General features: G+C 35.4%; 1 protein-coding gene and 1 long non-coding RNA gene across 6 annotated transcripts; one reads left to right on the forward strand and one right to left on the reverse strand.

The window, feature by feature from the left end:
- Positions 1-597: 597 nt before the first annotated feature.
- Positions 598-27,712, reverse strand: LOC126875424 (uncharacterized). 4 transcript variants are annotated; one of them, XR_007693422.1, is made up of 5 exons: positions 27,564-27,712; positions 6,016-6,199; positions 5,671-5,914; positions 5,405-5,605; positions 598-5,033 (listed from the first exon to the last, which is right to left on the reverse strand). It is a non-coding gene; the product is annotated as an uncharacterized LOC126875424 (long non-coding RNA). The 4 variants fall into 4 exon arrangements; XR_007693421.1 differs by lacking the exon at positions 27,564-27,712 and adding an exon at positions 6,373-10,081; XR_007693420.1 differs by lacking the exon at positions 27,564-27,712 and adding an exon at positions 6,373-10,081 and having other exon boundaries at positions 6,016-6,224.
- Positions 13,902-24,922, forward strand: LOC126875397 (tyrosine-protein kinase Btk29A). Of its 2 annotated transcripts, XM_050638284.1 has the most exons (12): positions 13,902-14,288; positions 16,342-16,403; positions 16,642-16,725; positions 20,075-20,139; positions 21,340-21,405; positions 21,634-21,762; positions 21,845-22,038; positions 22,349-22,520; positions 23,116-23,284; positions 23,369-23,487; positions 23,570-23,822; positions 24,323-24,922. In XM_050638284.1, exons 1-12 carry the CDS (start codon positions 14,147-14,149, stop codon positions 24,422-24,424), a joined length of 1,557 nt encoding a protein of 518 aa, XP_050494241.1. In that variant the 5' UTR covers positions 13,902-14,146; the 3' UTR covers positions 24,425-24,922. The 2 variants fall into 2 exon arrangements, with proteins under 2 accessions (XP_050494241.1, XP_050494242.1); XM_050638285.1 differs by lacking the exons at positions 13,902-14,288; positions 16,342-16,403; positions 16,642-16,725 and adding an exon at positions 18,693-19,191.
- Positions 27,713-27,827: the final 115 nt, after the last annotated feature.

Consider the following 27,827-nt stretch of genomic DNA (forward strand, 5'->3'; position numbering starts at 1 on the left):
GGAACCAGAGTTTCCTCCTCTATCAACGATCGCAGCCGGATTCTGAATTTTGATCGAGAGAGAACCTTCCGTCTTCCCTAATCTTCCTCTTCCATTTCCGCGAACTTTTGGGAGATTGAGGTATTTCTGGTTGCGCGGATCCACAATAGATCGAAGCGATTCATGGGGGAAGAGAAGGGATATCTCTATGGTGGAAAAGATAGATCCAGGGTAAACTGGAACCGATAACAGGGAATTTCCTTCCTGTAGACGATCTTACGTGCGCTGCAGCTCATGAGTACTCTTAGGTCTATTTATAGCAACAGTATATCTGCATGAATTGTACCAAAGTTCTTCTTTTTTTTTTCTTATTTAATTTGTACTTTACAATTTGTCCAGCTGGACATTCGGTAAATTGTACCACAGTGTAGGAATTAACGAATTAGTCAACTAAATAAAAATTAATATTAATAATTAATTATTTTTAATATTTAAATTGTAGAATTATTTAATTAACTTTTTTATATTTATTTATATATGTATATATATAAAAAAGTTTAATTTTTTAATTTATGAATATTATATTTATATAAGTGTTGTTTATAATATAATTTCTTTCATAAAATAAAAATTGATATTAATAAAATTATTATATTAAGTATATATATATATATGTAAACTCCCTAGAGTTCAAGGGTGCTAGGGACTTTCTTTGTTTCACGAACAGAACGACTTTCTTTGTTTACGGACAGCCATCTTGAGAGACGCTCATTTCCCAAACGGACGGACAGAGAGCAACATCAGAGATAGACAAGACCATAGAAGAAAGAGTAATTATTTAAAACATTGAAGATTGACGGAGAAAGATCGATAGCTCAGAACGTTGAAAATCGATTCTCGATTTTCAGGTAGACACTGCACAAAACTTGTTATTTATTGTTTACTGTTATTAATTGGTTGTTGTTATTTAATTATTACCGTTATTAATTGTTATTATTTAGTCCTGTATTTCATTTAAGTATTTTCACAATAAACTCGATTTTCAGACTTCAGAATCGATCACCTGAATTACCACGTGATTAACGATCTTACATATATACAAAGCAACACTTGCTACCTTTTAATGCAATCAACAATTTGTAAATCTAAATCAGCTACAGATATACTGTTAAATATACTTTCCATTCAATAGCGAAAATTTCAAAATTTCCCAAGATACCAAAGAAGCAAAATGAGAGACAGTGAAAAGTTTTTGTGCAATTCCATTAGCATAACTCCGTTAATAGAAGTTTGGGAATTTTCAAAGTGAGAGAAGATTGAAATATATTAGATGTAAAGAAAATTTTGCATAATTTCTAGAGCCGAGACTTTTTTGCAATTTTGGTATTTTGGGATTATGAGAAATGGAATAAGGTGGTGATTTGAAAATATCGTAGAATTCCTGTAGATTCCTTTGTTCCAATCCAAAATTCGCAATCACTTAGTTGCCAACTCAATATATAACTCGCATTGGTAATAACATTTGTCAAGAATTTCTGTACATTCAAAATATCCCACATTTTGGAAGCATTTCCATTAAGACATTTCGCCCAAACAAATGTTGATCATTTGAAAGTTTAAAATGGTGGTTAATGAAAAATCATTTAATTTGTGGCGACACTCGACAGCAAATACCACCGGACGACGCCAACTAGTGTCAGACGACAGCAGCGCAGTGGTTAGCGCCTTAGGTTATGAACGTTCGGGACCCAGGTTCAAATCCCATGGTCCCATTTTTCTTTCCACGCATCTAAATTAGTAGAAAAGCAGCAGTACCCCAGCAGTGACATCTACATCCGCAACTACAACTATCACGGCCTATACACTTCAAATTTCTCTTCCTTTTCCCTCGCTATCTCTCTTCTAGTTAATTTACAGGACACGTTCGACCGCGCGAATATTCTAAGATAATTATCTGCAAGCAATTTACAATGCGAAACACAGAATTTCACGAACGTAGTGAACGGGGTTAAGTGGGCAAAGGGAAACTTTTAAACAAAAACATTTTATCCGAAATCGCCTGCGTCTCTGTAATTAAGATGAAAAATTCTAAAAAAATTCGCTTGAACGAAGTATCGCCCGGTTTTTCGAAAAAATTCAGCCGCTGATAAATTAATAAACTGCTTTCAAATTAGCAGAAGAATCGTGTCCTAGTTCCGAGGACGAACAGTCTCGGTTTCAATCGAAACGAACATGTTTCTCCTTTTTTTCCAAGAACTTTCTACTCGTGGAACATGTCTATCGAAATTTCTCTCTCTCATTGAGGAATCTGAAATTTCGGTAGATTAAATACTCTCGTAATGAGACAGATCTTACTCGACAGGAATTCAATAATCTTTTTAATTAAAGCCTTTGCAGAATTTCAGATATAACCCGCTTTACCATTAGATTATTACTTAATAAATGTTATTTCGAAATAAATAACATTTTGAAATGAAGATCGTTAATCGAACCTTCGTTGATGATTAACTGAAATGATATGTTTCCCCTTGCAATTATACAAATTTAAATTAGATCAGGGTAAACAGCAATTTTCAAATTAAAAACTATCTGGATCTATATATATATATATAATTTGAACATTGCTATACAATATTTATACAATTACGAGAGCCAGATCTATATATATAAATTATACTATATATAAATTATTTGATGTAAACCTGGTGATAAAAATCTTGGCTGTTTCAGGACAGTTTCACAAAGTTTATATATCATAAAGATTTTTTTTTATTTATTTATTTACATTTTACAATTTGTCCAGTAGGGCATTTGGTAAAATATTATAGCTTAGTGGTATAATAATATAACATGTGGATGGCTACCCCCAGTGGGATACCATCTTCGAATTTGATTGATTTATTTCTTTAGTTTGGTGAGTGTTTGTTTGTTAGGTTATGTCCTTTGTGAGATCTGTTGGGTGTTTCCTTTTTAATCTATATCATAAAGATAACCGAAAAAAGAGAGAAATAATACGATAGTTATCAAATAACAATAATATACAAAATCTCGTAAGAAGCATTTCATTGTTACCAGAAACATTGGTTGCTGAATAACCCAGATGATAAGAACAGCAGAACGCAGATCGTAAACTACTGGACGTAAAATATAAAAATCTATACACGTTCGAGAAAATCATGGCGCGATGGAGGTATCGTAAACCTTTCAAAGAATCAAGAGAATTGTTCGAGCCACGCTGCGAAGTACACTTATCAACGCAATTTGTCAAACGGAAGATAATAAAGCCGCGGTAATAAATTTGTAGAAACCGTAAAACGTTCTCGGCTGAATATTTTTCTACCTCGACTGCATTCGAACGATGTTGAGAAATCGTTGAAGAATGGAAAACAATATGAAACATTCGGTAGCGGCGATAATAGCAAGTAATAACGTATTCGCGCTCGCTAACCGTACAATGGGCGACGCGTGTGTCGTGTATCGTATACAGAGCAACTACTCGAAACAGGTCAACTGTTCCAGCGTTCTTTTCTCCATCGATAGAAGTATTCGTGTTTCTAGCGAACATTTTGTCGCCCCAACGAGCAATTACCGCGGACGATTCTATCGGTCGAGGTTAATTCTTTTGTTTCCATCGCACAGTTCACAGGAGGTGAAATGAGAGGAGAAAGACAGACTGTTGTATCGCGGTTCATCAATTTTTTAGATTAATGCATCGCGATCGTGTCTCGCCCTCGAATGCTTTAAGAACGTCTACTCTCGTCTCAAGGCGAGATATGGATGCAAATACTTGACTGAAACGAACAAACAAATAGAGCGTGCCGATACGTTTTTACTGTCCGATGATACGGAAAGAGCTCCACGATGGTATATCGATGGTAACATAGCCGGACTGACTATGTGGTAGTGTAGTCTCTGTGATTTGGTTTAGTTTTCATGTAGTACGTATGGGGGCACTACCCGCTAGACCTAAACGCTAGATTCAATTAGTTATCTAAATTAAGTAATATTCACTTATTTATAATACTTACTTATAAATTATACTTATCTATAATAAGTATTAATTTATTATAAATAATCAGCCATGTCACTGCGCCACGCCAGAAAAATTACTGAAAATTCTCAACGCGAGAATTGATTGTAATTTTAATAAATAAATAAAAAAAAAAGTAGTACGTATGTCTGCTGTATTATTCAATATTTACGCATTTATCACGATAGACGTTTTTTATGATCGTGTACGACTTTTACAATATTCTGCTCTTCCGTGAAAATGTTTTGATATGTTCTGCGAAACTACGTTTCACACTAATAAAAGTATCAGAATAGATTTAACTATAGAGCAGAATAGTAGGATTTCATGCGATCATGCTGGTTTTCTACAATATCCTATTGCTTTTAAACAATTTTCACTTAGTTTCATCTGTCGAATGCATTGCTTAGACGATCTAATATTACGTTTCTCATTGTCAAGTTTACTTTCTTATAGTATCGCCACTTGTGAAAATTGTCAGGAGCTACTCTGCCCTTTGACTGGAGTATTGATTGGACATCGTTTCGATCAAGTAGCACAAAAACGTATTATAAAATTGCTCACGCTATTACGAACTGACGCTGTCACGATGAATAAAGGAAAGAGCGTGATACTACGCGAAATTAACTGTTCGTTAGTGAGACTCAACAGTGACTTGCTATTCGTAAGTCCAGAACTGGCGTGTCGCACACTACGCCCGTATCGAATCCCGGCAGCTTCTTTCGCACCGCCTCTCGGTGACACGAACATTTTTACACGCATTATCGGTTTTCCAAACAGCCGTATTTCAGCGAAACGAAATCCGGCTGTATAAAACCTGGTGCCGGCAACGGCCGTTAATAAACATTTCCTGTCCGGTCGCAAAAATCGCTGACATTTTAACAGTCTCAAATTGCATTCCCTCGTTCCATTTTCCCTCGATCCGTTCGCTCTTGTCTCTTCGTGCGTGTGTAGCACTCACAAATATCTACATCGCTATGTGTGACGAGGACCATCGTGCCGGTCGAATGAAACAGCATGTTCCCTACAAAAATAGAAAAGAGATAAGACCAAGGAAAGAACAAAAGAGATAAACAAGGAAGAGAAAAAGAAATGGCGAAGGTAGAAGAGGAGCAAGAGAAAGGAAGAAGTAGCAACTTGTATCCGTAGTCGGTGAACGTAGTACACACTCCATAGAGTGAAGCAGCGGCAGACTGCTTCCGGTAATGAAACTAGACATGAAGAGGAACTTCGAAAGAGAGAGGGACGCAGGGCAGGCAGGCAGGCAGGCAGGCACGCACGCACGTGGGGACGTTGAACGGTCTAAGGGATGCTGGAGGGGATGCAGGAGGTTGAGGTCGCATTGATTTTGTCTAGACAGGGTGGAGACTAGCTGTGGTATCGTCCTTCGCTCACCGTTGATATTCCGGCATTCAGTGCTGCCGGTGCACGCACCTGCACTCTTGCTTGCAACCGCGTTTCTCTTAGTCATCGTACTAACCATATACCATATTCTCCTTAAAAGCCACGTTTCTTCATCGTGTGGTGTTTTCATTCTCTATATCTCCGTATCTTTTTCTCGTACGGCGTGTGTTATTCCTCTCGATCTCGACTTATCTGAAAAACACGTGAAGTTAGATCACAGTTCGCGAGTGAAAGCTTAACCATCTAGGTATCATTACCTGTAGAATTCACGTCTCCTCGTTGTACGTGGTTCCTACAGGTTTTCATATTTCTTTGCAATAAAATATTTCTTCTCTCGATTAAATCTTTCTTCTTCGGCTGTTTCTTGGGACGCGTCGGGAACACGTGAAGTTCGGTTACAGTTCGCGAGTGATAACCTAACTATATATATATATATCTATTATTCCCTTTAAAATCCACGTCTCTTCGTCGCGCGTAGTTGCTCCGTGTTTCTCCGTTTTTCTATATTATTTATTTATTTATTTTCTCTGTTTATTTATTTTCTCTGTTTATTCGGCGTGAAAACATACAAAATTCGAGGGTAGTTGGTGAGGTAAAAATACCTGTGTAAAACGCGCGTTCACGCGTAGTCTGTGTGGTTCTAGAGCTTTCACTTAAACGTTCGACGATAGCATCTTCAGAAAAGTGGTGTGGAAGGAGGCATAGGAGAGGCTCGATGGCTCGCTTTGGCTGGATCATGGATCCGTTGCAATTTCTGGCGTCGTGGTATGTTTTCAAATAAAAGCACTAGAAAAATTTACCGAATGTCCAGCTGGACAAATTGTAAAGTACAAATTAAATAATAGAAAAAATAAAAAATAAAATAAAAGCTAACGACCAGAAGGATAGCACGAAGTTGCGTGCTAGAGTAGCCGATTGCTACGATTAGTTTGCTAATTGGCCACTAGTCGCGATCTTACCTCTTTATTGATCAATTATCGAAGAAAGTATATTTCTCTTTTCTTCGTCGAATACGAACGAGACACGAACATCTGGCATAATTATTTATTTAACGAACGTAAAACTGAAACCTTTTTACACGATAGTAAATTACCAAGTGACAAAGCATAGGTTATAAACATTTATTACACAAACAGTTTTCATATTCTTACAATTTTGTATCGTAAATACCATCGATCGAATTGTAATTCGTACAATTCACTTGTAAATCTTCGTCTTATTGTCAAGCCTGTTACTGTCATACGATGGAATTGATTAACATTGCTAATTTCGCCAAAATTTCCTCCATAGTATTAACCATTTGCACTCGGAATTTTATTTCAATTTCGTTACCAGCAGCTCCCAACGCTTAGCGACTATATTGTACTCAAGATCTACTTCTCGCATATAGTCATCACTACCACTACTGTCAAAGTCCTTATTTATTTCGCGCCTTTCACTCGTTGTAAATATTTAGAGGGTGACAGGTATACAATTTTCAAACTCTGAGCAGATTGATATAAGTTAGGTAAGTAAGCCAGTTCGGTAAGAGCATCGATAACCTGTGCGCGACATCTATTGATTTGGACATGAAAGAATGTCGAGTGGGACTCGACAAAGGAACTCCTGAGATAAAAATTGATGTCGAATCACACTCGATATAGAAGTGCAAAGGGTTAACTCGATCGAAGGGTGCTTTTGAAGCACCATCAATCAGTTACTAGAACTGGTGGAGATCGTAACAGTGAACGAAGCAAAATCTTTGCCAGTTAAGAAAGTGCTATTATGGTTATCATTCAGGCAACTAGAATCCGGTTGATCTAAAGGTTTGAAAGTTTTAAGAGGAAAGAGTAATTAAAACGAAAAATCCAGTTGGTTGTACAGGGATCATGGAATCGTGTATTTTATCAACGAATCGGTCAGCTAACGAGCTGCAGCTCGTTACGCGTCACGCTAATTGAGACCAACAAAGAGTCGCTGCCTGAAACCAAGAGAAAACAGAAATATGATCCGTAGAGAAAGCTGGGTATCGATGCAAATTGCTCGTTTCGAAAACATCCTCAAACTCAATGTTCTCGAACAATACGTAATACCTATTGCAAATAGTATAACACGAGACGTATGATATACTATATAGTTCATATTTTTAATGTTATTATATCTCGTTATTGCTGCCTATACTTATTGTATACTATACTTCTGAGAAAAGAGACTCATAAGACTGCGTCGAAAGTATTAGTTCTAGTCTTTTAATATTAGGTACATTCGAATTGGTAATTATCAAACCGTGAATATTTATACAAAACGATACTTCCATAAATACAATTAAAAAACTGAAACCCAAATAGAGAATTACTTTACCTACCGAACGTTATAGAGAGGATTATACGTTGGATAAATTTCTATATTTTCATATACATTAAGTGCATTTTTGCATTTTCAAATTTTCCACAAATGTAATATACAAATTCGCAGTCTTATGATTACAATTGAACTTAAAGAAATTTTCTCTTCTTTATATTTATGAAATGAAAGAAAGTCCGTATATATCTCTAATAGACCTATAGAATCTTTCTTCCAGAGAACTCCCCGAATTTACCGAATGTCCAGCTGGACAAATTGTAAAGTACAAATTAAATAATAAAAAAAATTTTTTGCTACGACTGTCAGAGTGTGAAGTACTAGCAACAATTTTGTTAAACTGAGCTAACAGTTTCCTTCTAGCGTTCCATGGAAGGATGTACTGTACATATTGAATAACGAAGACAGAAAACAGTAATTTGGAAAGAAAGTCGGATAGATCGACTGGACGAGCGTTCCTCGTGGAGAAATATGAAACGTAGATCGGCGACGAGACGTTAAAAGTAAATAAAATTCGACGAGATGCCGCGGGGGATTGAATTTCTCGATAAGATAACTTGATCCGTTTAATTTTGTAAATGTTCATTCATCCGTCTCGTTGCCAGGCAAGTGAACAATTGGCAACACAGCCATATTCTCGTATAAAGGTTACGTTTGAAGCTGAGTTCGCTTCGAGGTAAAAAAAGATATACAGACGAAAAAAAGATAGGAAAGGAAATATGCAGAACGAAGCTGCAACTCTATTGTTGCGACATATCTAGATAGAAATGAAAACTATAAAAGAGGAAAAGCTGTGCGAATATCGAAACGATGCTCGACGTGCTGTTCGCAAAATATTAACGAAACATCAGGCTCGATACCGCTGACATCGAAGTAAATCGGTCGATTCACAGCAAACGAAAATATTTAGCCGATGACCTACCCATCGTTTGTTCTCGTCATTTCTTTTTTCCTCTCATATCCGTTTTTTTTTTTATTTTCTTTTTTTACGATTCGTTATGATTCTTTCCTAGCTTGGAACGAATATTACGAGATACAGAGGATGTATCATAAAACACGAATGGATATATTGTTGTCTATTAGCGTGTTCACTGGATGTTCGCGTGCGTTATTAGAACACCCGATAGAGTGGCTCGTCTGCTTTGCTTGCGACGAATGTTTGAAACCTTCGAGCGAGATTCTACGAAACGAGTAGCTGTTTTAACGCTCGACACTTCGGTCAGGTACAAAAAAAAAAGGAATTTCATCTCGTCAATATTTGTATTTCATCGTTTATGTAATTTGAATGTTTTTTTATTTCTCAAAATGATTTGCATTTTATTTAAAATAAATTTGGATATTTAGAAACGTAGACGTTCGAATATCTGATATAATGATATTTTTACAGATATTCGTTGAACGAAAGCATTTTCTGTAGTCTTCTCGAGAACTGTACTTTAACTATAGTTCTCTGTATCATAAATTATTATACTATAGATCGACAAATCGCTGTTCAAAGTTTAACTGCAACATTTCTCAAACGTCTGATGCAAACGAAGATGTCATTATTAGTCGACCGAATTAAACGAATTTTTCAACATCCTGTTTCACAAATGAATAATATTCTGTGGACGTTCGTTACGATTATTGTCTGAACTCGTAACGGAGAAATAAATAGAACGAAAACTTTTAATCTCTGCTTAATTACCAACGAGAAGAGAGAGAGAGAGAAAGAGTTGATTAATTGGCTCAATAATAAAATCCACTATAATTCCAGTTGAATTCTACTTTACAACTCACCTACGTAACAGCATCGGTTATTCTGCCAATAAATATTTCGTCAAAAAGTTGCAATCTTTCCATTTCATAATTCATTGTTAATTAAGGCGATTTAAGACGATGAGAAAAGAAGCGAACATCGTAGAATTTGTTTGTTAGATTAAAGAAAAAAAAGTTGTCCTTTTCTTTCTCATTCATAGACCGTTCCTACGAGAATGAGTGCAATTATTCTCGGTTAAAAAAGCTCGCTTCGCAGACCGGACTTTTCCTTTGGAGGAAAGGAGAACGAAATTTTAGAGTTCATTAGTATTCATTAAAAACATCGCAAGCAACGTAAGCTCATTAGACGTAAGTTATGAGATCTCTTCTCCAAAGTCTTCTCCATGCTACATTCGATAATTATCCCAGGAAACGAACCAAGCAGCTTCGCTGCCGTGAAAAACTCAGACTAATGGCGAATGTTTCGAAAAATGAAATCTAGTTCTAAATTGCAGACCCTGTTTAGGTTGACTGATAGAAGAACGACTGGATGAATTTGTAATAGAAAAATATATAGAAATATAAGTATAGGTATAGTGAGATCAAAATCAAGTAAATTCAAGTAAGTTATCGTTATTTATTAATTAAATATGTGATATTGTTGAGGTTAAGTGATAGAGAAACGACTGGATGAATTTTTAATAGAAAAATATATAGAAATATAAGTATAGGTATAGTGAGATTAAAAGCAAGTAAATTGTTATCGTTATTTAATAATTTAATGTGTGATATTGTTGAGGTTAAGTGATAGAGAAACGACTGGATGAATTTGAAACAGAAAAATATATAGAAATATAAGTACAGGTATAGTGAGATCAAATTAAGTAAATTGTTATCGTTATTTAATAATTTAATGTGTGATATTGTTGAGGTTAAGTGATAGAAAAACGACTGGATGAATTTTTAATAGAAAAATATATAGAAATATAAGTATAGATATAGTGAGATCAAAAGCAAGTAAATTGTTATCGTTATTTATTAATTTAATGTGTGATATTGTTGAGGTTAAGTGATAGAGAAACGACTGGATGAATTTTTAATAGAAAAATATATAGAAATATAAGTATAGGTATAGTGAGATCAAAAGCAAGTAAATTGTTATCGTTATTTAATAATTTAATGTGTGATATTGTTGAGGTTAAGTGATAGAGAAACGACTGGATGAATTTTTAATAGAAAAATATATAGAAATATAAGTATAGGTATAGTGAGATCAAAAGCAAGTAAATTGTTATCGTTATTTATTAATTAAATGTGTGATATTGTTGAGGTTAAGTGATAGAGAAACGACTGGATGAATTTTTAATAGAAAAATATATAGAAATATAAGTATAGGTATAGTGAGATCAAAATCAAGTAAATTGTTATCGTTATTTATTAATTTAATGTGTGATATTGTTGAGGTTAAGTGATAGAGAAACGACTGGATGAATTTTTAATAGAAAAATATATAGAAATATAAGTATAGGTATACTGAGATCAAAAGCAAGTAAATTGTTATCGTTATTTATTAATTTAATGTGTGATATTGTTGAGGTTAAGTGATAGAGAAACGACTGGATGAATTTGTAACAGAAAAATATATAGAAATATAAGTATAGGTATAGTGAGATCAAAATCAAGTAAATTGTTATCGTTATTTATTAATTAAATATGTGATATTGTTGAGGTTAAGTGATAGAGAAACGACTGGATGAATTTTTAATAGAAAAATATATAGAAATATAAGTATAGATATAGTGAGATCAAAAGCAAGTAAATTGTTATCGTTATTTATTAATTAAATATGTGATATTGTTGAGGTTAAGTGATAGAGAAACGACTGGATGAATTTTTAATAGAAAAATATATAGAAACATAAGTATAGGTATAGTGAGATCAAAAGCAAGTAAATTGTTATCGTTATTTATTAATTTAATGTGTGATATTGTTGAGGTTAAGTGATAGAGAAACGACTGGATGAATTTTTAATAGAAGAATATATAGAAATATAAGTATAGGTATAGTGAGATCAAAATCAAGTAAATTGTTATCGTTATTTATTAATTAAATATGTGATATTGTTGAGGTTAAGTGATAGAGAAACGACTGGATGAATTTTTAATAGAAAAATATATAGAAATATAAGTATAGGTATAGTGAGATCAAAAGCAAGTAAATTGTTATCGTTATTTAATAATTTAATGTGTGATATTGTTGAGGTTAAGTGATAGAAAAACGACTGGATGAATTTTTAATAGAAAAATATATAGAAATATAAGTATAGGTATAGTGAGATCAAAAGCAAGTAAATTGTTATCGTTATTTATTAATTTAATGTGTGATATTGTTGAGGTTAAGTGATAGAGGAACGAGTGGATGAATTTGTAACAGAAAAATATATTGAAACAACTATAAGTACAGGTATAGTGTATGAGATCAAATCAAGTAAATTGTTATCATTATTTATTAATTTAATACACGATATTGTTCAGGTTAACTGATAGAGGAACGAGTGGATGAATTTGTAATAGAAAAATATATTGAAACAAGCATAAGTATAGGTATAAGTATAAGTACAGATATAGTGTATGAGGTCAAAATCAGATAAATTGTTATTATTATTTACGTTGAAGTAGTCACCATTTCTAAGAAAACTCTACATCTGGTCTTTTTAGTTTTCTCAAACACTGTAGCCATCGATAGCGTATAGACAATAGACTGAGACGAAGGCAGGCCATAGACAGTAGACACATCAGAGATCAGGCCACGCACCGCAGGCAGGGTGGTGCCCGCCCAGATGTTTGCACATCCTTGGAGCGTACCCTCAATAGTCTTAAGTACCCACCAGGGGTCTTGGAATTTTCTTAGTTACGGTCCTTCAGACCAAGCGAGTATCTCTTGTCTTAGGTTTCCTTTTACGTTTATTGTTTACTACGGGTTAACACGGAAAGTTAATTTTCCTCGCGTCTGGTACGTTCCGTTAGCAACTTTCTCGCGAGGGCGGTTAAAACCCTTCCTGGACCATCAACCTTTTTATTATCCAATCGGAAACGGTGTCTACTTCCCTCACTTCCCTAACCAAAATTGTCATCAACAAATCCGATAGTTCCGTGTCCTTAGACACACCCACTCCTAGCTTTGCTCAGACACAGTATCATCAGTAAAACTCACTTATTCGGTATCCTTAGAATAGTCAACATATCTTTACCGGTGTCTACCCTTATAACAGTCGCGTACTTAACGTATCGGTGTAACTGGGTTTTACATAACCTGGTTGGAGTGAATTGTGATTTATGTGTGTTAATTCAGTGTGTATTCCATTGTGATTGCTGAATTCATAATAAAGTTTAATTAAAACAAAATTAATAGTTGTGTTACGACTCAGCTATTTTATTTTATCATCCAACCCTCGACAATGTGACAATGGCTTCGGGGTTTTCAGTTATAGGACAACACTGCTAGCGTGCGGATTTGGACTAGCTCAGATTATATTTCTACTTGTACTTACACATCTGTATTAAAATATATTTTGTGCTTTACAATTTATCCACGCGTTCCTCTGTTCGTACATCTAATAACCTCAACAGGTTATGGGCCCAGAGCTGTAAATTGTAAGGTAGCAACGCGAAGTGAATAAATTGTTAAAGTGTTGTGCTTAGTAAAGTAAGTGGTAGTGTTAAAATGGAATTAGCAAGTGCGAAGATCGGGATGTTACGTGGCGAAGAAAACTGGCTCCAGTGGCGTTTTGTCATGCGTACGCTTTTGGAGGAAGATGGCGACCTGATCAACGTGTGTGAAGGGAATCTGTGTCATCCAGGTAACAGCGCGGAGGAAGAAATCGCCCGTGAAAGATTTTTGAAAGCAGATCGATTAGCGAGAAAATTAATCGTGACCTCAGTAGGAAAGAAACCGTTCGATCTTCTTTTATGTTGCACAACAGCACATGAAATGTGGAAAAAGCTGAATACAGTATATGACATGAAGTCGGATGAGAATTTAAATATGGTCCAGAAGCAGTTCTTCGATTTTAAATGGGAAGAATCTGAAAATGTCTCTCACAACCTATCAAAGTTGGAACTCATAGCGGCGAAGATGAAAGCCCTTGGGAGTGAAATTGGCGAGAAAATGCTGATAACACGCATTTTATCGGTGTTACCAAACAAATTCGATCATTTTCACAGTGCGTGGGATTCGGTGGAAGAAGGAAAGAAGACCTTAGACAGGCTTAGTACCAGGCTGATGACAGAAGAAATCAGATGGAAGAAAGACGACCAGGGAACATCGGTGGCGCTGGTAACAAAAGGTAAAAAATATAAAAGGGAACAGCAGAAGCAGCCAAGCAAACGTGAATACGAGAAACAAGGACCAAGCTGTTTCAATTGTGGAAAAGTTGGCCATCTAAAAAAGGATTGTTTTAGATGCTTTATATGCAAAAGGAAAGGCCACACCAGTAAAAATTGCTTTAAAAATAATAAAGGAAACAACAGTAGAGACAACCAAGAAACCAGAAATCAAAATCGAGATCACAGCGGAATTGGTCTATTAGAAAGCACCTCAACGATACAAGCGGCAAACCATGATGTTTGGACATTCGACTCAGGAGCTACGGATCATATGACAGTACGACAAGAATGGTTCGACATCGTCGAAACATTCGACAACACGGTGAAGATAGAGATCTTTAAGCATATGCTATGTGTAGACAATACTAGTGCTGTGGAATTAATTAAGAATGCAGAATTCCATCAAAGAAGATGTAAGATATCATTATTATTTTGTAATTTTTGATTATTGATGTAAGATATCATTTCTTGCGAGATTTATACAATAGGGGCGAAATTGATGTAATGTATGTAACAAGCGAAAAGCAACTGGCAGATATATGTACAAAAGCGTTGCCAAAACCAAGATTTGAATATTTAAGACAAATGAATATTTAGGTTTGAGAAATAAAAAAGATATTAAGAGGTAATTGTTTGTAGGGATGTAGAGTTTTTAGGGAGAGTGGTCGAAGTGGTCACCACTTCTAAGAAAACTCTACATCTGGTCTTCTCAAGCACTGAAGCCATCGACAACGTACAGACAATAGACTGGGACGAAGGCAGACCATAGACAGTAAAATGGGGACGACGGCTTTGGGGGTTTCAGATATAGGGTAACACTGCTAGCGTGCGGATCAGGACCAGCTCAAATTATATTCCTACTTGTACTTACACTTCTGTATTAAAATATATTTTCTATGTTACAATTCATCCACGCGTTCCTCTGTTCATACATTTAATAACCTCAACAATAAGTGTAGGTATAGTGTATGAGGTCAAGATCAAATAAATTGTTATCATTATTTATTAATTTAATACATGATATTGTTCAGGTTGACTGATAGAGGAACGAGTGGATGAATTTGTATAGAAAAATATATTGAAACAAGTATAAATACAAGTACAATGTATGAGGTCAAGATCAAATAAATTGTTATCATTATTTATTAATTTAATACATGATATTGTTCAGGTTGACTGATAGAGGAACGAGTGGATGAATTTGTAATAGAAAAATATATTGAAATAAGTACAAGTACAGGTATAGTGTATGAGGTAAAAATTAACAATTTATTTATCATTATTTACTGATTTAATATATGATATTGTTGAGGTTAAGTGATAGAGAAACGACTGGATGAATTTGTAATAGAAAAATATATAGAAATATAAGTACAGGTATGTTGAGATCAAAATCAAGTAAATTGTTATCGTTATTTATTAATTTAATGTGTGATGTTGTTGAGGTTAAGTAATAGAGAAACGACTGGATGAGTTTGTAATAGAAAATATATAGAAATATAAGTACGAGTATATTGAGATCAAAATCAAGTAAATTGTTATCGTTATTTATTAATTTAATGTGTGATATTGTTGAGGTTATGTGATAGAAAAACGACTGGATGAATTTGTAATAGAAAAATATATTGAAACAACTATAAGTACAGGTATAGTGTATGAGGTAAAAATCAACAATTTATTTATCATTATTTATTAATTTAATGTATGATATTGTTCAGGTTGACTGATAGAGGAACGAGTGGATGAATTTGTAATAGAAAAATATATTGAAACAAGTATAAGTATAGTGTATGCTGATCCAGATGCTCACTCTTTCAGTGATACAATACACTAGGAAGAAAAAGGATAGAGAGCATGTTCATATATTTACAGCAAAGGACATTACCAAAAAGTTAACCTTGGTGTGTAGCTGTAGCTGAAAGCTACAAGAAACAACGATAGAAATCTACTCATAGCTCTTTTGTCTCTAGACCTTGTAATCTAAAACAAAATTTATATTCAAGGGCACAATAATATGCACCTCTCCGTGTTTGGAATTTTTTTCACTAAATCCTATTCTCTTTGTAACAGCGGTTTGCAGTTCACGGATATACAAAAGCAAGGATGTAGAGTTTTTCTTGAAGTAATTACTTCAACAGACCGTACAAGTGTTTCTTCATTATATCCTTTTTTTATATTATATACTTGTAACTAAAATTAACTCTTCCATGAACGATAGAAATTAGTTTTTCTACAAACTCAAGTCAGAAAATATAAGAATACATTTCCGTTTTTTTTAAGTTACTGCCCCACATAAAGCGTCTACATTTTGCAGTTTTAACTTGGTACAATATGTCCAATACGGAAATATATTTAATACTCTTGATCGTAAACGACTGTATATGAAATACATCGATTTTAAAATAAAGGTATCTTTTATTTTAACAAATCAGTCGCTAAGGAAAACTTGTAATGTTTATGTTACAGGGACCCCCTCGACTCCAATAATGCCAGGGGGCACACCTGGGACGCCATCTTCTAAAACCAAGGTAAAGTAACAAATCCTCCTTTCATATTTCAACGAGCTACATATCCTTCCGCCACAAGAAAACGAGGTGACAGATAAATATCACTATTTTCCATAAAACATTATTTACCACATTGTAATAATATACTTCTCAAAAAAGAAAACATTCTCCGTAATTAAATAATTAAGTAACCTAATTTTTTGATTTAATTGAACAACGTAAAAATGATAAATTGAGTAACAATCAATACATGTTGCAGGACAAGATAATGATGAGAACGAAGGTCGTGGTAGCTCTGTACCCTTTTCGAGCGATCGAGGGTGGCGATTTGTCCCTCGAAAAGGTAAGGGAAATTCGGTTTTTCGCTTTTTTATTGAAAGAATGAAAAAAAACAACACTCACAATAAACCGTATCATGAGTCGACTTATCCGCGTGGTACGACGTTCACGAGTATCGATAGGTTATAAAATATGTAATACGCGATTAAACGGCGATAGAAAGGATCGATGCACGGGATCGTTTAACGGACGGTTCTGTAATGCAGTTTTAATTACATCGGGGAGAACCTGAAGCCACAATAATTGCCCATTGAAACGGAAATCCGAATCACATAAAAGCAAACGACAGTCGATATTCGATTGTGAATGGGCCTTCCATATCTTTTCGTTCTTTGCGAAGATTCCAATAATTATGCGTTCGAATGGTACGAAATCGCATTCAGCTAGAGTAGCTACGTAGCGAATATAGTTTACGATCCGACGTTAAACCGAACGTTACCGCGGTCTATGGTAGGAAACTGCATTGTTTCCTATCAAATCGAATTAAATCGTAGCGCGTGCACTCGAGCTGAATCGATTGGAATCGTGTTATGTACAACGTGAAAGAAGGAAAAAAGCAAACTAGCATTACATGGTACGTATCGTAGCCAGTTATGTCAAACTGTACCAAACGAAATCAAATCGGATCGCGTCGTAGAGATGAAAATCATACGTCGATAAAGTAAAGCGTATCATATCATATGAGGGTAAATGTTATCCTAAGAATCTGTGTTATACCACGATGCAAACTAAAAGGTATGGTAGCAAACTGAACTACGTAAATTACGCCGTTTGTATCGGTTCAAATGGAACTTGACCAACCACGATTTAATCGCGTCGAACACTTGTTCGTCCTATCGAATCCAAACACGCGTACATATTACGTTAATAACCGCGCCACTATAAATCGATTTGATTCATGCGCTATATCATACAGAATCGAACAGGCAAATTGAATTACGAGGATATAGAAACTTTACACCGCTGTCCAAAGCTTTCGAAGGAGTTAAGTAAAATCTTGAATTTTTTCGATCATTCCTTGCGGAAAATACAGATAGTATTTTTTGTTCCAAAATGACCTGGTTCTGGCTTGACACAGTAGACCGTCTAGTTTAGGTGGATAAATGGATTAAATAATTCTGTTACCTTCGATAGGTCACATTTCGCGTGATCATGTTTTCTGTTGCAGAAAAGCTTCTTCGATTTTAAGAAAATATGCAAGAATCATTAAAAATGATTTGCGCGCGATTTTTTGTCTAATTCTAGCTATTCTAATTTGTAAGTACTTGAAAACAAGCAATAGAACGCTAACAAATACGGATACAATGTTCCATAGAATCCTATTTACTGACGAGCTTTTTCTTATTATATTTTTATTATATTACATTACTTAACACGTTCAATGCCATGGGATTAGGTTGGGGTTAGGTTAACTTAACCTCCACGGCGCCCCACGGCCAAGTTGAGAGCCGGTCACCGGTGACAGTGTAAAACATAAAAATAGTTTTATTTATACATGAAATATATTATGTGCGTCCTCCACCAGTAGCTGTCGAACATGGGAAAACCCGCTATGTCCGTGTTTTACCTTAATGAACAGTAACCCTAAAAAACGTTTCGACTTGAAAGATGTTTGATGGCAATTAAGGGTATTGACAATAAAGTAAAAACTGCCACATCTTGTGACGATTCTTTAGGATTATTGCTGGTCCGAATAAATATGACCGAGGGATGGATTATGGTTTATGATAGGTCCCGGAATCCAATAACGTAGAACAATTATTTAGCAACGCGAAGAAACAATATGAGATAATTGATAATCGCAAAAAGTAAGTGAATCGGGTGAAATTGCACTACAGCGCCGCGGATGTTACCGGTGACCTCAGTGAGATAAATTCATTAGCGATGATTATACACCGTAGCATATCTGTTGTAGGTAATATTTCAATATTATATGTATGTCATAATAAAAAGTTCACCGTGGCGCCACGGCCAAACCTTGTAAAACTGTCGCGACATTCAGCGTGTTAATATATTATATTACAAAAGAAAGAATATAAAAGTACAGGTTGCAAGCAAAATCGGAGAAAATAAGGAATTTTTGAAAAATGTATATGTCGTTAGAAATGTAATTTTTCTTTCTACAGAATCCGTCTGGTTAAAATATTACGGTTACTTTTAACCTAACAACCAAGCAATATTTAGTTCACCAAAAGATATAACTGTTTGGGAACTTTTTGACAATAGATGGCGCACCTAAAACCACCACATGCTTCTAACGAGCAAACAAAGTTCGGTCAAGGATCATCGTCAGCAATTTCCTTTCTAAAACTATTGGTCGATCGTGCGACCGTTTTAATTCAAAACACATGGCGTTATGGGAAGATTCGAAACCAGCGTTACATTTCCAAGTTATAATCTAGATACAGCTGGATCCTGCGGTTAAATAACGGTCCGTGTAATGTCCTGCGTCGATCATGTTATTGTCGACGTAAGCAGCAGCATCTCTGGCATTCCACGGGCTCTCTGGTTATCCTCTAATATGCAGAGAAACCTTGGGTCCCATTAACACTTGAACACGTACGGTGCACCACGTTCCATCAGACATTAAATTAACAAAGAGATATTTTATGGCTTTCGAAAATTTACTAGACGTTCCAGAATAGTTTTCTAAATCCTCGCTGTACCAATAAGGACCAAAATATGTGAATAAATTGAATTAACACAAAGGATATAACCTAACAAACACGAAGATGGTATCCCGCTGGGAATAGCCACCCACATGATAATCAAACAGCCAAAAAATTCTACCAAATGTCTAAATCGGACAAATTGTGAATGTAAACAACTAAATAAAATAAAAAAAAGAAAAAAATTGAATTAACGAGCTTAATACATACAATAAATAGATCGACGATAGACACGTTTGTTACTCGCGAAATTTAACGTATTATATTTTGTGGTGTTCAACAATTCACTAAATACGATTCACTAGTCATACGATTCAGTGTAACTTCCGGTTGAGGTTATTTGACAATCATGACGCGTAATGATCGAGGTCGAATAATCGACGCTCAGAATTACTTGGAAATGATCGACGATTCTCAAAGTCAAAGTCATAGCATTTTCAATCAAGGTGAAAATCATGGATGGTTGTCGAGGTTATGGTTGGTTTTTAACATTAGTCGAAGTTGTTTCGTTCAAGTTTAAGATTATTTGGAGATACATTGTCATCGAGAGTCACATCGAAGGTTGTATTATTCGCGGTTAGAATTAAAAGTCATTGATTGATACTTGTCAACGTCGTATCGTATACGGAATTTAAATTATTCAAGTATGATGAAAGAATAATAATAAATTGTTTCGTATTGCAGGGTGCAGAGTACGAGGTGCTGGATGACTCTCAGGAACATTGGTGGAAAGTCAAAGATGAACACGGGTATGTAAAGGCTGCATCATATTTAACAAAAGAAGAGCAAAGCAAAAGAAGCGTAATTTTAATTCTACGTAGAATCATTTTTGCTACATTTATTTTTAATATGTTGCCTCGCTTCTAATTTATTTATTTACGTCTTTTGTCCTAAAACTTTCTCTAAAATTTCCTTGAAAACTTATTACCATTTTAGCAAACATTAATTCAAGCGAGTAAAACCACACATCGGATCGAAAGATTTCGATCGAGATCAAGCTTCAATTTAATTAGATCCAGCCAATTATGCAAACCCTTGCTGCAAGCGGTAATTAGGATTAACGACGTTTCGCTCGATACCCATATCTTCGTAGCAATTTGCATGCTCGGCAATCGAGTGCTTTTAATGGCTTAGGTTCCTCTCTTCGTACTCCCTGATGACTACTTAACGCAACCAAAAGCAGATTAGGGCTATGCATTCGTTGGTAGACGATTCGACTAGCGAACGTTATAATAAGACGTGTAGCAAGTAAACACGAGCCAAGGGAAACTGTACTTGGCATGTAAAATATGTATATTAGCGTGCTGCATGTGTAAAGGACTGATAAACGTAGTGGTGTAAGTCAGTCCACTAACTAGCTTTTATAATATAATATTCTGCATTTATTGCTATAAAAAATACATTTTTTCACTAACAATAATGTTACAATTTAAACCTAATTTTATTGATAATGAGATTAAGGAGATGATACTCTTAACCGTTATGAATTATGTTACCAATTTGACCAACATTTTGCCGGTTTGGTAAACAATTATCTACTGTTCAAGCTCAGAAATAGTTCTTTGCTCTTCCCAAAAGCATACTTGTTTGAGTTACGTCACTTTTGAAATTTTGAAATATGTAGAGCAATCGACGTACACGCAAATGATATTGATACAATCAAAATTGCCTATTCGTTTTGCATATTTGAGCACCGAATATGTGCGTGGAAACGAAGCAGGATAATGATAAAATGACGTCCATTACACGATATGATGTTACTTTGTCTGCTATAAATTCGTAATTGAATTTTATCAAAACTTAAGCATAATGTTCATTTGCGAAGTTTCATCAAATTTCCGTGACATCGGTTTGTTAATAATTGCACAATGTTTGTACAATATTTATAGAATAGTTTGGACAGAGAATAACGTAGAACAATTAATTGTAACCTCTGATTCTCCTTTCAGATCCATCGGTTACATTCCTAGCAACTATGTGAAGGAAAAGGAACTCCTGGGTCTTCAGAAATATGAGTACGTACCTGCAGGGAGTTCATACATAATTTATGCTTTTTTAATGTTATGTAATGTTGTGAGGTAGTGATAAAATGTATTGAATTGAGTAATTAGTAAGATAAGATTTCAGAATGTAAATGTAAATATCATGTAAGCCGGAAATTATAGATTATAATAAATAAGGAACTAATTAATGAACGAACGCTATATGTAATGATGATTGAAATATAATGATTGGAATTGTAGGTGGTACGTGGGTGATATGTCCAGACAACGTGCAGAATCATTGCTCAAACAGGAGGATAAGGAAGGTTGCTTCGTCGTACGTAATTCGTCTACCAAAGGGCTGTACACACTTTCTCTCTACACTAAAGTGTAAGTGTTTTCACATACGACCCTACTTTACACATTAACAATTGTAGAGAAAATTAATAAGAAGATATTCATATCGTTATAGCCCACATCCTCACGTAAAGCACTATCACATCAAACAAAACACTAGAGGAGAGTTTTATCTGTCCGAAAAACATTGCTGTGGCTCAATACCAGACTTGGTTAACTATCACAGGCACAATAGCGGTGGACTAGCCAGCAGACTGAAAACCAGTCCTTGTGATCGCCCTGTGCCACCAACTGCTGGCCTCAGTCATGGTTTGTAATTTCGAGACTGTAGATTCTTATATATTTATGGGAATTATAAAGCAAAAATGTATGCTGGTCACATAATACGTAAAAATGTATAAAATATCTAAGATAGAATACACGTTATAATATTCAGGAGGCAAAACAAATCTTCTGCTTTCAAAAATCTAAATCTTATTTCTTTAATTCTGCTCATGAAAATATGAATCTGCATAAATATCCATAGTCTAGTAATTTCCAAAAGAAAAAAGGGAATTACAAAGGCATTAAGAAGTAAACCATTTTCTGCAGAATGCTGTAGCAAGTCTTTGATTTACAGATAAGTGGGAGATTGATCCAGCAGAATTGCACTTGTTGGAAGAACTTGGCTCTGGACAATTTGGCGTAGTGCGAAGAGGAAAATGGCGCGGTTCTATAGATGTTGCAGTAAAAATGATGAAGGAAGGCACGATGTCTGAAGATGATTTTATAGAGGAAGCTAAAGTGATGACGTAAGCCGATAATTAAATCAATCTTTTAACACGTTGATTGCCACGCGTGTTTTCAAAGAAATCTCCGTCAGGCCACACGTGCAGCAGTACCGAGCGTTCTCTGCTAGGTACTCCCATCGATATTTTAGTAATGCGAGTCGCTCAAGTGATGGTCTCAAGAATGATCTCTCGTTTTTTTTGTTTCCATTCCTTCGCATTTATTTCTCATCTCTTCAGTTTCTGCAAATTCAGTTTGAATCTTGGCCGAGCAAGGAACGGTATAACTTACAATCTCTGCCCTAATTCGTTACAACGTCGAAAAGAAAAATTAAAAACTTGGAAATAAGTTTTACATCCTAAATAATTTTTTTAATAAACCATTTTCGTATTACTTGTATAACAATTGGACAGTTTTATTATTATGGAATATCTTTTCAAATACCTACGACGATCCTTCGCAAGTAGTCAAATAAGCGACACCCGAATATGGATTACGCGGCCTGACCTGAAACTTTGCTGACACCCGAATACGGGTGTCGTGGCAGTCAACGTGTTAATAATTGTAGTGTTAAGAAATAAATTTAGAGAATGACAAATGTTAAATTATTGGGTATAGGAAACTTCAACATCAGAATTTGGTCCAACTATATGGCGTTTGCAGTAAGGACAGACCAATATATATTGTCACTGAATACATGCGACATGGATCTCTGCTCAACTACCTCCGTCGTCATGAAGCAACTCTAGGAGTAAATGTTGGTCTCCTTTTAGACATGTGCATACAGGTAAATTCAAAATTGCTAAATGTCATTCCTTCATTTCTTAATCATTCTAATTATTAATGCTAATTGAAATACTCTGAATTACAGGTTTGCAAAGGCATGGCTTATTTAGAAAGGCATAACTACATTCATAGAGATCTTGCTGCACGCAATTGTTTAGTGGGCTCAGAAAATGTGGTAAAAGTTGCAGATTTTGGATTAGCAAGGTGAAAACCTTTTCTACATTATGCAGCTTCTTGTACTCCTTGTTCATAGTTACTAATTAGAAATCTTTTAATTTCGTTGTAGGTATGTACTGGATGACCAGTATACTAGTAGCGGAGGCACCAAATTTCCAATCAAATGGGCGCCCCCAGAAGTGCTGAACTACACTCGCTTCAGCTCAAAATCAGACGTCTGGGCCTATGGAGTGCTTATGTGGGAAGTATTCACATGCGGAAAGATGCCTTATGGTCGCCTAAAAAACACCGAAGTTGTGGAAAGAGTGCAACGCGGAATCATATTGGAAAGACCTAAAGCCTGCTTCAAAGAAGTCTACGAGGTTTGCCATAGCCATATCGTATTCCAAATTATTTACGCTATGATGTACAAGGTGGTCCACACAACTGCTTCATGTTATAACTCTGTTACCAGTACAGTTAGAGAAAAATGTCGAAGGAGAAAGATGGATGATGATGGATGGCTCTTTTACATAGAATGACGAGAGAAATCTATTTATGTAATAAAAAGTATGCATTTCCATTTTAAAAAGATAATGCAATTATTGATTGCACATACACCACTGTACTTCCAAAAAAGACATGGTCCTACGGATATAATACTTTTTGGATCATTCATGTTCCTCCTTTGACATTTTTCTGTAACTGCACTGCTAACGGAATTATAACATGAAACAGTTACTTGAATCACTCAGTATACATAATATGTAAAGAAATAAACATGATTATTTTCAAGGAATTCTTCTAATAAGATCATCCTACAACAACCCCAAGACTTAAATAGGAACTCTATTTGTATATTAATTGATTATTTGTGTTTTAGGTAATGCGAAAATGCTGGGCCCATTGCCCGGAAGTACGACCCTCCTTCCGCGTACTGAAGGAGCAGCTAATCAGTGTGTCTCAAGGTCTGCTCAATGATTGACTCAACCTTCTACGGTGTATGCGCCTATCGTCGCCTTCGAGCCGGTCAATACAGGCGGCAAAATCTCCATCGCTCGAGCGATCGCCCTCAATACTACCATCGTCTAACTCGTCATCGTCGTACAACTCAGCAACATTACCGTCATCACGTAAAACACGTGCACCCGCCACTCTACCACCCTCGGTTGATTTTCTACATCTCTCGTCATCCACGTGTAAATTAAAGAAAGAAGGGTCATCCTCACCAAGTACACCCGGCCACCAACCTAGTCAACCATCATCAAGCTCGTCGAACGTCTGTGACATTTGCAGTTCCTACGGACACCCGTGGATTGAAATTTGCAAGGCGATACGAGCCACTAAAGGCAAATAAAAGTTGTGTGTGTGTCCCGAAAGTATGTGTGTCGATTTCAACGATTGTATTAACGCAGCTTACAAAACAACAGAAAAGAAACGAGAAAAGCGAACAAAAAAAAAAAAAAAGAAAGAAGAAGAACAATATTAATACGACATTATTTGACCCTGCAGCATCGCGACCCTTTACCCTCGTACCCTTCACTCCCCTTCTCTGTCTTTCTCTCTCTTTTCTTTCTCTTTCCTTCTATGATCTAAATCAACTTTCAAAAATTTCCTCTTTACTATAGACATTTTAGATGTTGTTTTTTCTCGTCGAACGAAAACGATCCGAGTGCGTGATATTATTATGTGTTTCTCGGATATATCAGGTTTTTTCAATCTATCCTAATCTTCAACTCTCCAACCCCCTGCCTTGTCCATCATGAGTTTCAGAGTATCTGTTCCACGCAACGATACGAATGCATTTACAAATAGAACAGTAGTATTTATTGATTATCCTTCGAACAGGATATATTAGTAAGTTGTGATTTTGCCGTAGAAACGTGTACTGTCCTTTTGTTATCGACTTTTTAACGAGAACACTAAACGTAACTCCACGAATGAGAACATTATTTCTGCTTGATAAGTGAATTTAATAAATGAATGTCTCACTTGTGTATTATATACTATGACAATTTAATAAAATAGAATAAAGAAAAATAACATGTCCTGTTGTATTACCGGTATTGTAGATTTAGAATCATTAATAACAATATTACTCGCCTAACAGACGCATTTTCACCAATTGTTATTGTATCTTTCATAGAGAGAGCTCTACCTAGCTTGACGATATCTTCATAATACAAATTTAAATGAAAGTAGATTATTTTAGAGCATGCAACTTTAAGAATATTGTTACGTCGCGTGGGGCAGTCCGTGCGCCGTCCTTCATGGTCTGATCGTCAAAGGCCCACGCACAGTAATTCAGACCCTCAATAAACCTAAGGCACCACCATAAACAGAATCTTTTTAACTGAATCTTCAACCCTGTAAGTATTTTCTGCGTATGGCTGGTCCTTAGAACAGTCCTTAGGTTTGTTATTAGGTTTGTTGTTAGGTTAGGTGTTATTTGTTAGGTTTAGGTAAAAATCACGGAGGAAGCGGGTAGTTACCTAACGCGAAAAACGAATATTGTCTAACGGAAAAGCTGGTGTTTCCCATGAACAAGATCACTCACGATCCACGTTGGTAGGAAGCTTCCTCCTTCTATCTGCATTCATTAACGTGGGTCATAACCAATGGACATCGCGGATCGTTATCCTCACTTTCCTGACGAAAAGTGTAAACAACGAATCCGCGTTCTTCGTTCAAAGAGCACACGCTTACCGAGCTTTCCTCCATAATAACATAAGAGCGAATAGTCAGTTAAAACACAGTTCGAGGAACAGAAGGAGTCAGAAGTCAGTCAGCAGAATTTTCAAGTCGAAGACAGTCAATCGACAGAAGATACATCATCACAGTCGCCAACATAAAACGAGTCTCAGGTCGTATTCATTCGTAGTTTGGCATTCCACATATGCAACATTGTACCACTTTGAAGTTGTTGGATCTTTGGAAATATATATTGACCTGTTAATATCAGCGGTATATTTATTCAACCACCCTTATTATCTTAACCGAAATAAGGGATGGAACGATTCGTGGCGCCAATTATTCAAATCGTAACGAGAATTTACGACCCCCGTTGGCGCGCTTCTTCGAGATCGCGTCTCCCCACGAACGGTCGAAAGTTCAAATATAGAACTTTATACTTTTAATCTTAGAGTAAAAAACCCTTTAAAAAAACTCTTATATTCTTTAATTCATAATTATCAGGATATTTTAGCAAGAGATACTGTATACATATATGCACATTAGAGAAAAATTTCGTTTTAATTGTTTGAATTATATCAAGCGTCTATCAATGTCTGTTCACGCGACTGCAAAAGTCGTATTGATCATTCAGAATATTGCACAATAGTGTTAATTCGCGTCGTGCTCAAGCCGTAACAGTTAAATATTTATGTTGTTCAAAGATATTATTGTCTAATTGAGGTCGAAAATTGCATAGGCTGTCTTTTTGGGCAACTCCCATCCATCGTGAAATACTATACCGGAAGTAACATGCGCCACAGGAAGGATCACGTGAAGTTCTAAACGTCTGCACGAGAATTTGTATCTTTACCAAAGGTATCATGTAGATGTAGATTATATAGCATGTATGAAAAATCCCTACATATGAGAATAAATATTCTTCGCGAGGATACGTTATATTACGCTTCAATATGTTCGAAAAACATAATTGTAATTAGAATTGGCGTGCTTAATGATAGTATGGGTGAATATATGCATGTAGGAGCACATTACGAAGCGGGAATTTGAAACAATTCAGCAATATATAAAGGTGAGTAATAAAATACAAGCACCATCCTCCATAAAAAGCAGAACATCCAGCCATTCGAAAGAGATTTAACATAAAAATCGGCATAATATAAAAAGAGTTTAACAAAAATAGATTACCCTAATAATCAACATAATCTTCACTAAAATTGTAATTGTCGTCACGTGAATTTAAGTTTATGATACATCACTAGGGAAATTAGAATATTAGACATTTGTTGAATATACAATAATCCGTAACCTTCAAAAACTCAATTGCACTATTAATACCTCTTTGTTGATAAAGGATCTTATCAGTATATATATGGAGCTAGTAATTCTAAAAATTATATGAACGATGGCATAAAAAAATAAAGTTGACTCACCGATAGAAGTTTATTTCATTACAAATTTACGATTACTACACATTCCACAATCCATTGATTTCGAGGACGATTTTTATCATATTCATAAAAGTACTTTACCACTATTATTGTTACTTTTATACCGCACTATATTGGCATGAAGCATAAATATCAAACACCAACGTTATAAACATGCACCAAACTTTTTTTTAAAGTATTAACACGATTACAAATTAAACATAACACAGCAGTCACAGAATTCAAACTGATTGAAACTTTGTTTCA

Source organism: Bombus huntii, chromosome 18 (assembly GCF_024542735.1).
Source record: "Bombus huntii isolate Logan2020A chromosome 18, iyBomHunt1.1, whole genome shotgun sequence".
NCBI classification, from domain to species: Eukaryota; Metazoa; Arthropoda; class Insecta; order Hymenoptera; family Apidae; genus Bombus; species Bombus huntii.

Coding starts and splice junctions, on each gene's coding strand:
- LOC126875397 (XM_050638284.1), top strand. CDS start 14,147: ATGACAGTACGACAAGAATGGTTCGACATCGTCGAAACATTCGACAAC. Junction 21,406..21,633: donor CTGGGTCTTCAGAAATATGA/GTACGTACCTGC, acceptor TTGGAATTGTAG/GTGGTACGTGGGTGATATGT. Junction 23,285..23,368: donor TTTTAGACATGTGCATACAG/GTAAATTCAAAA, acceptor TCTGAATTACAG/GTTTGCAAAGGCATGGCTTA.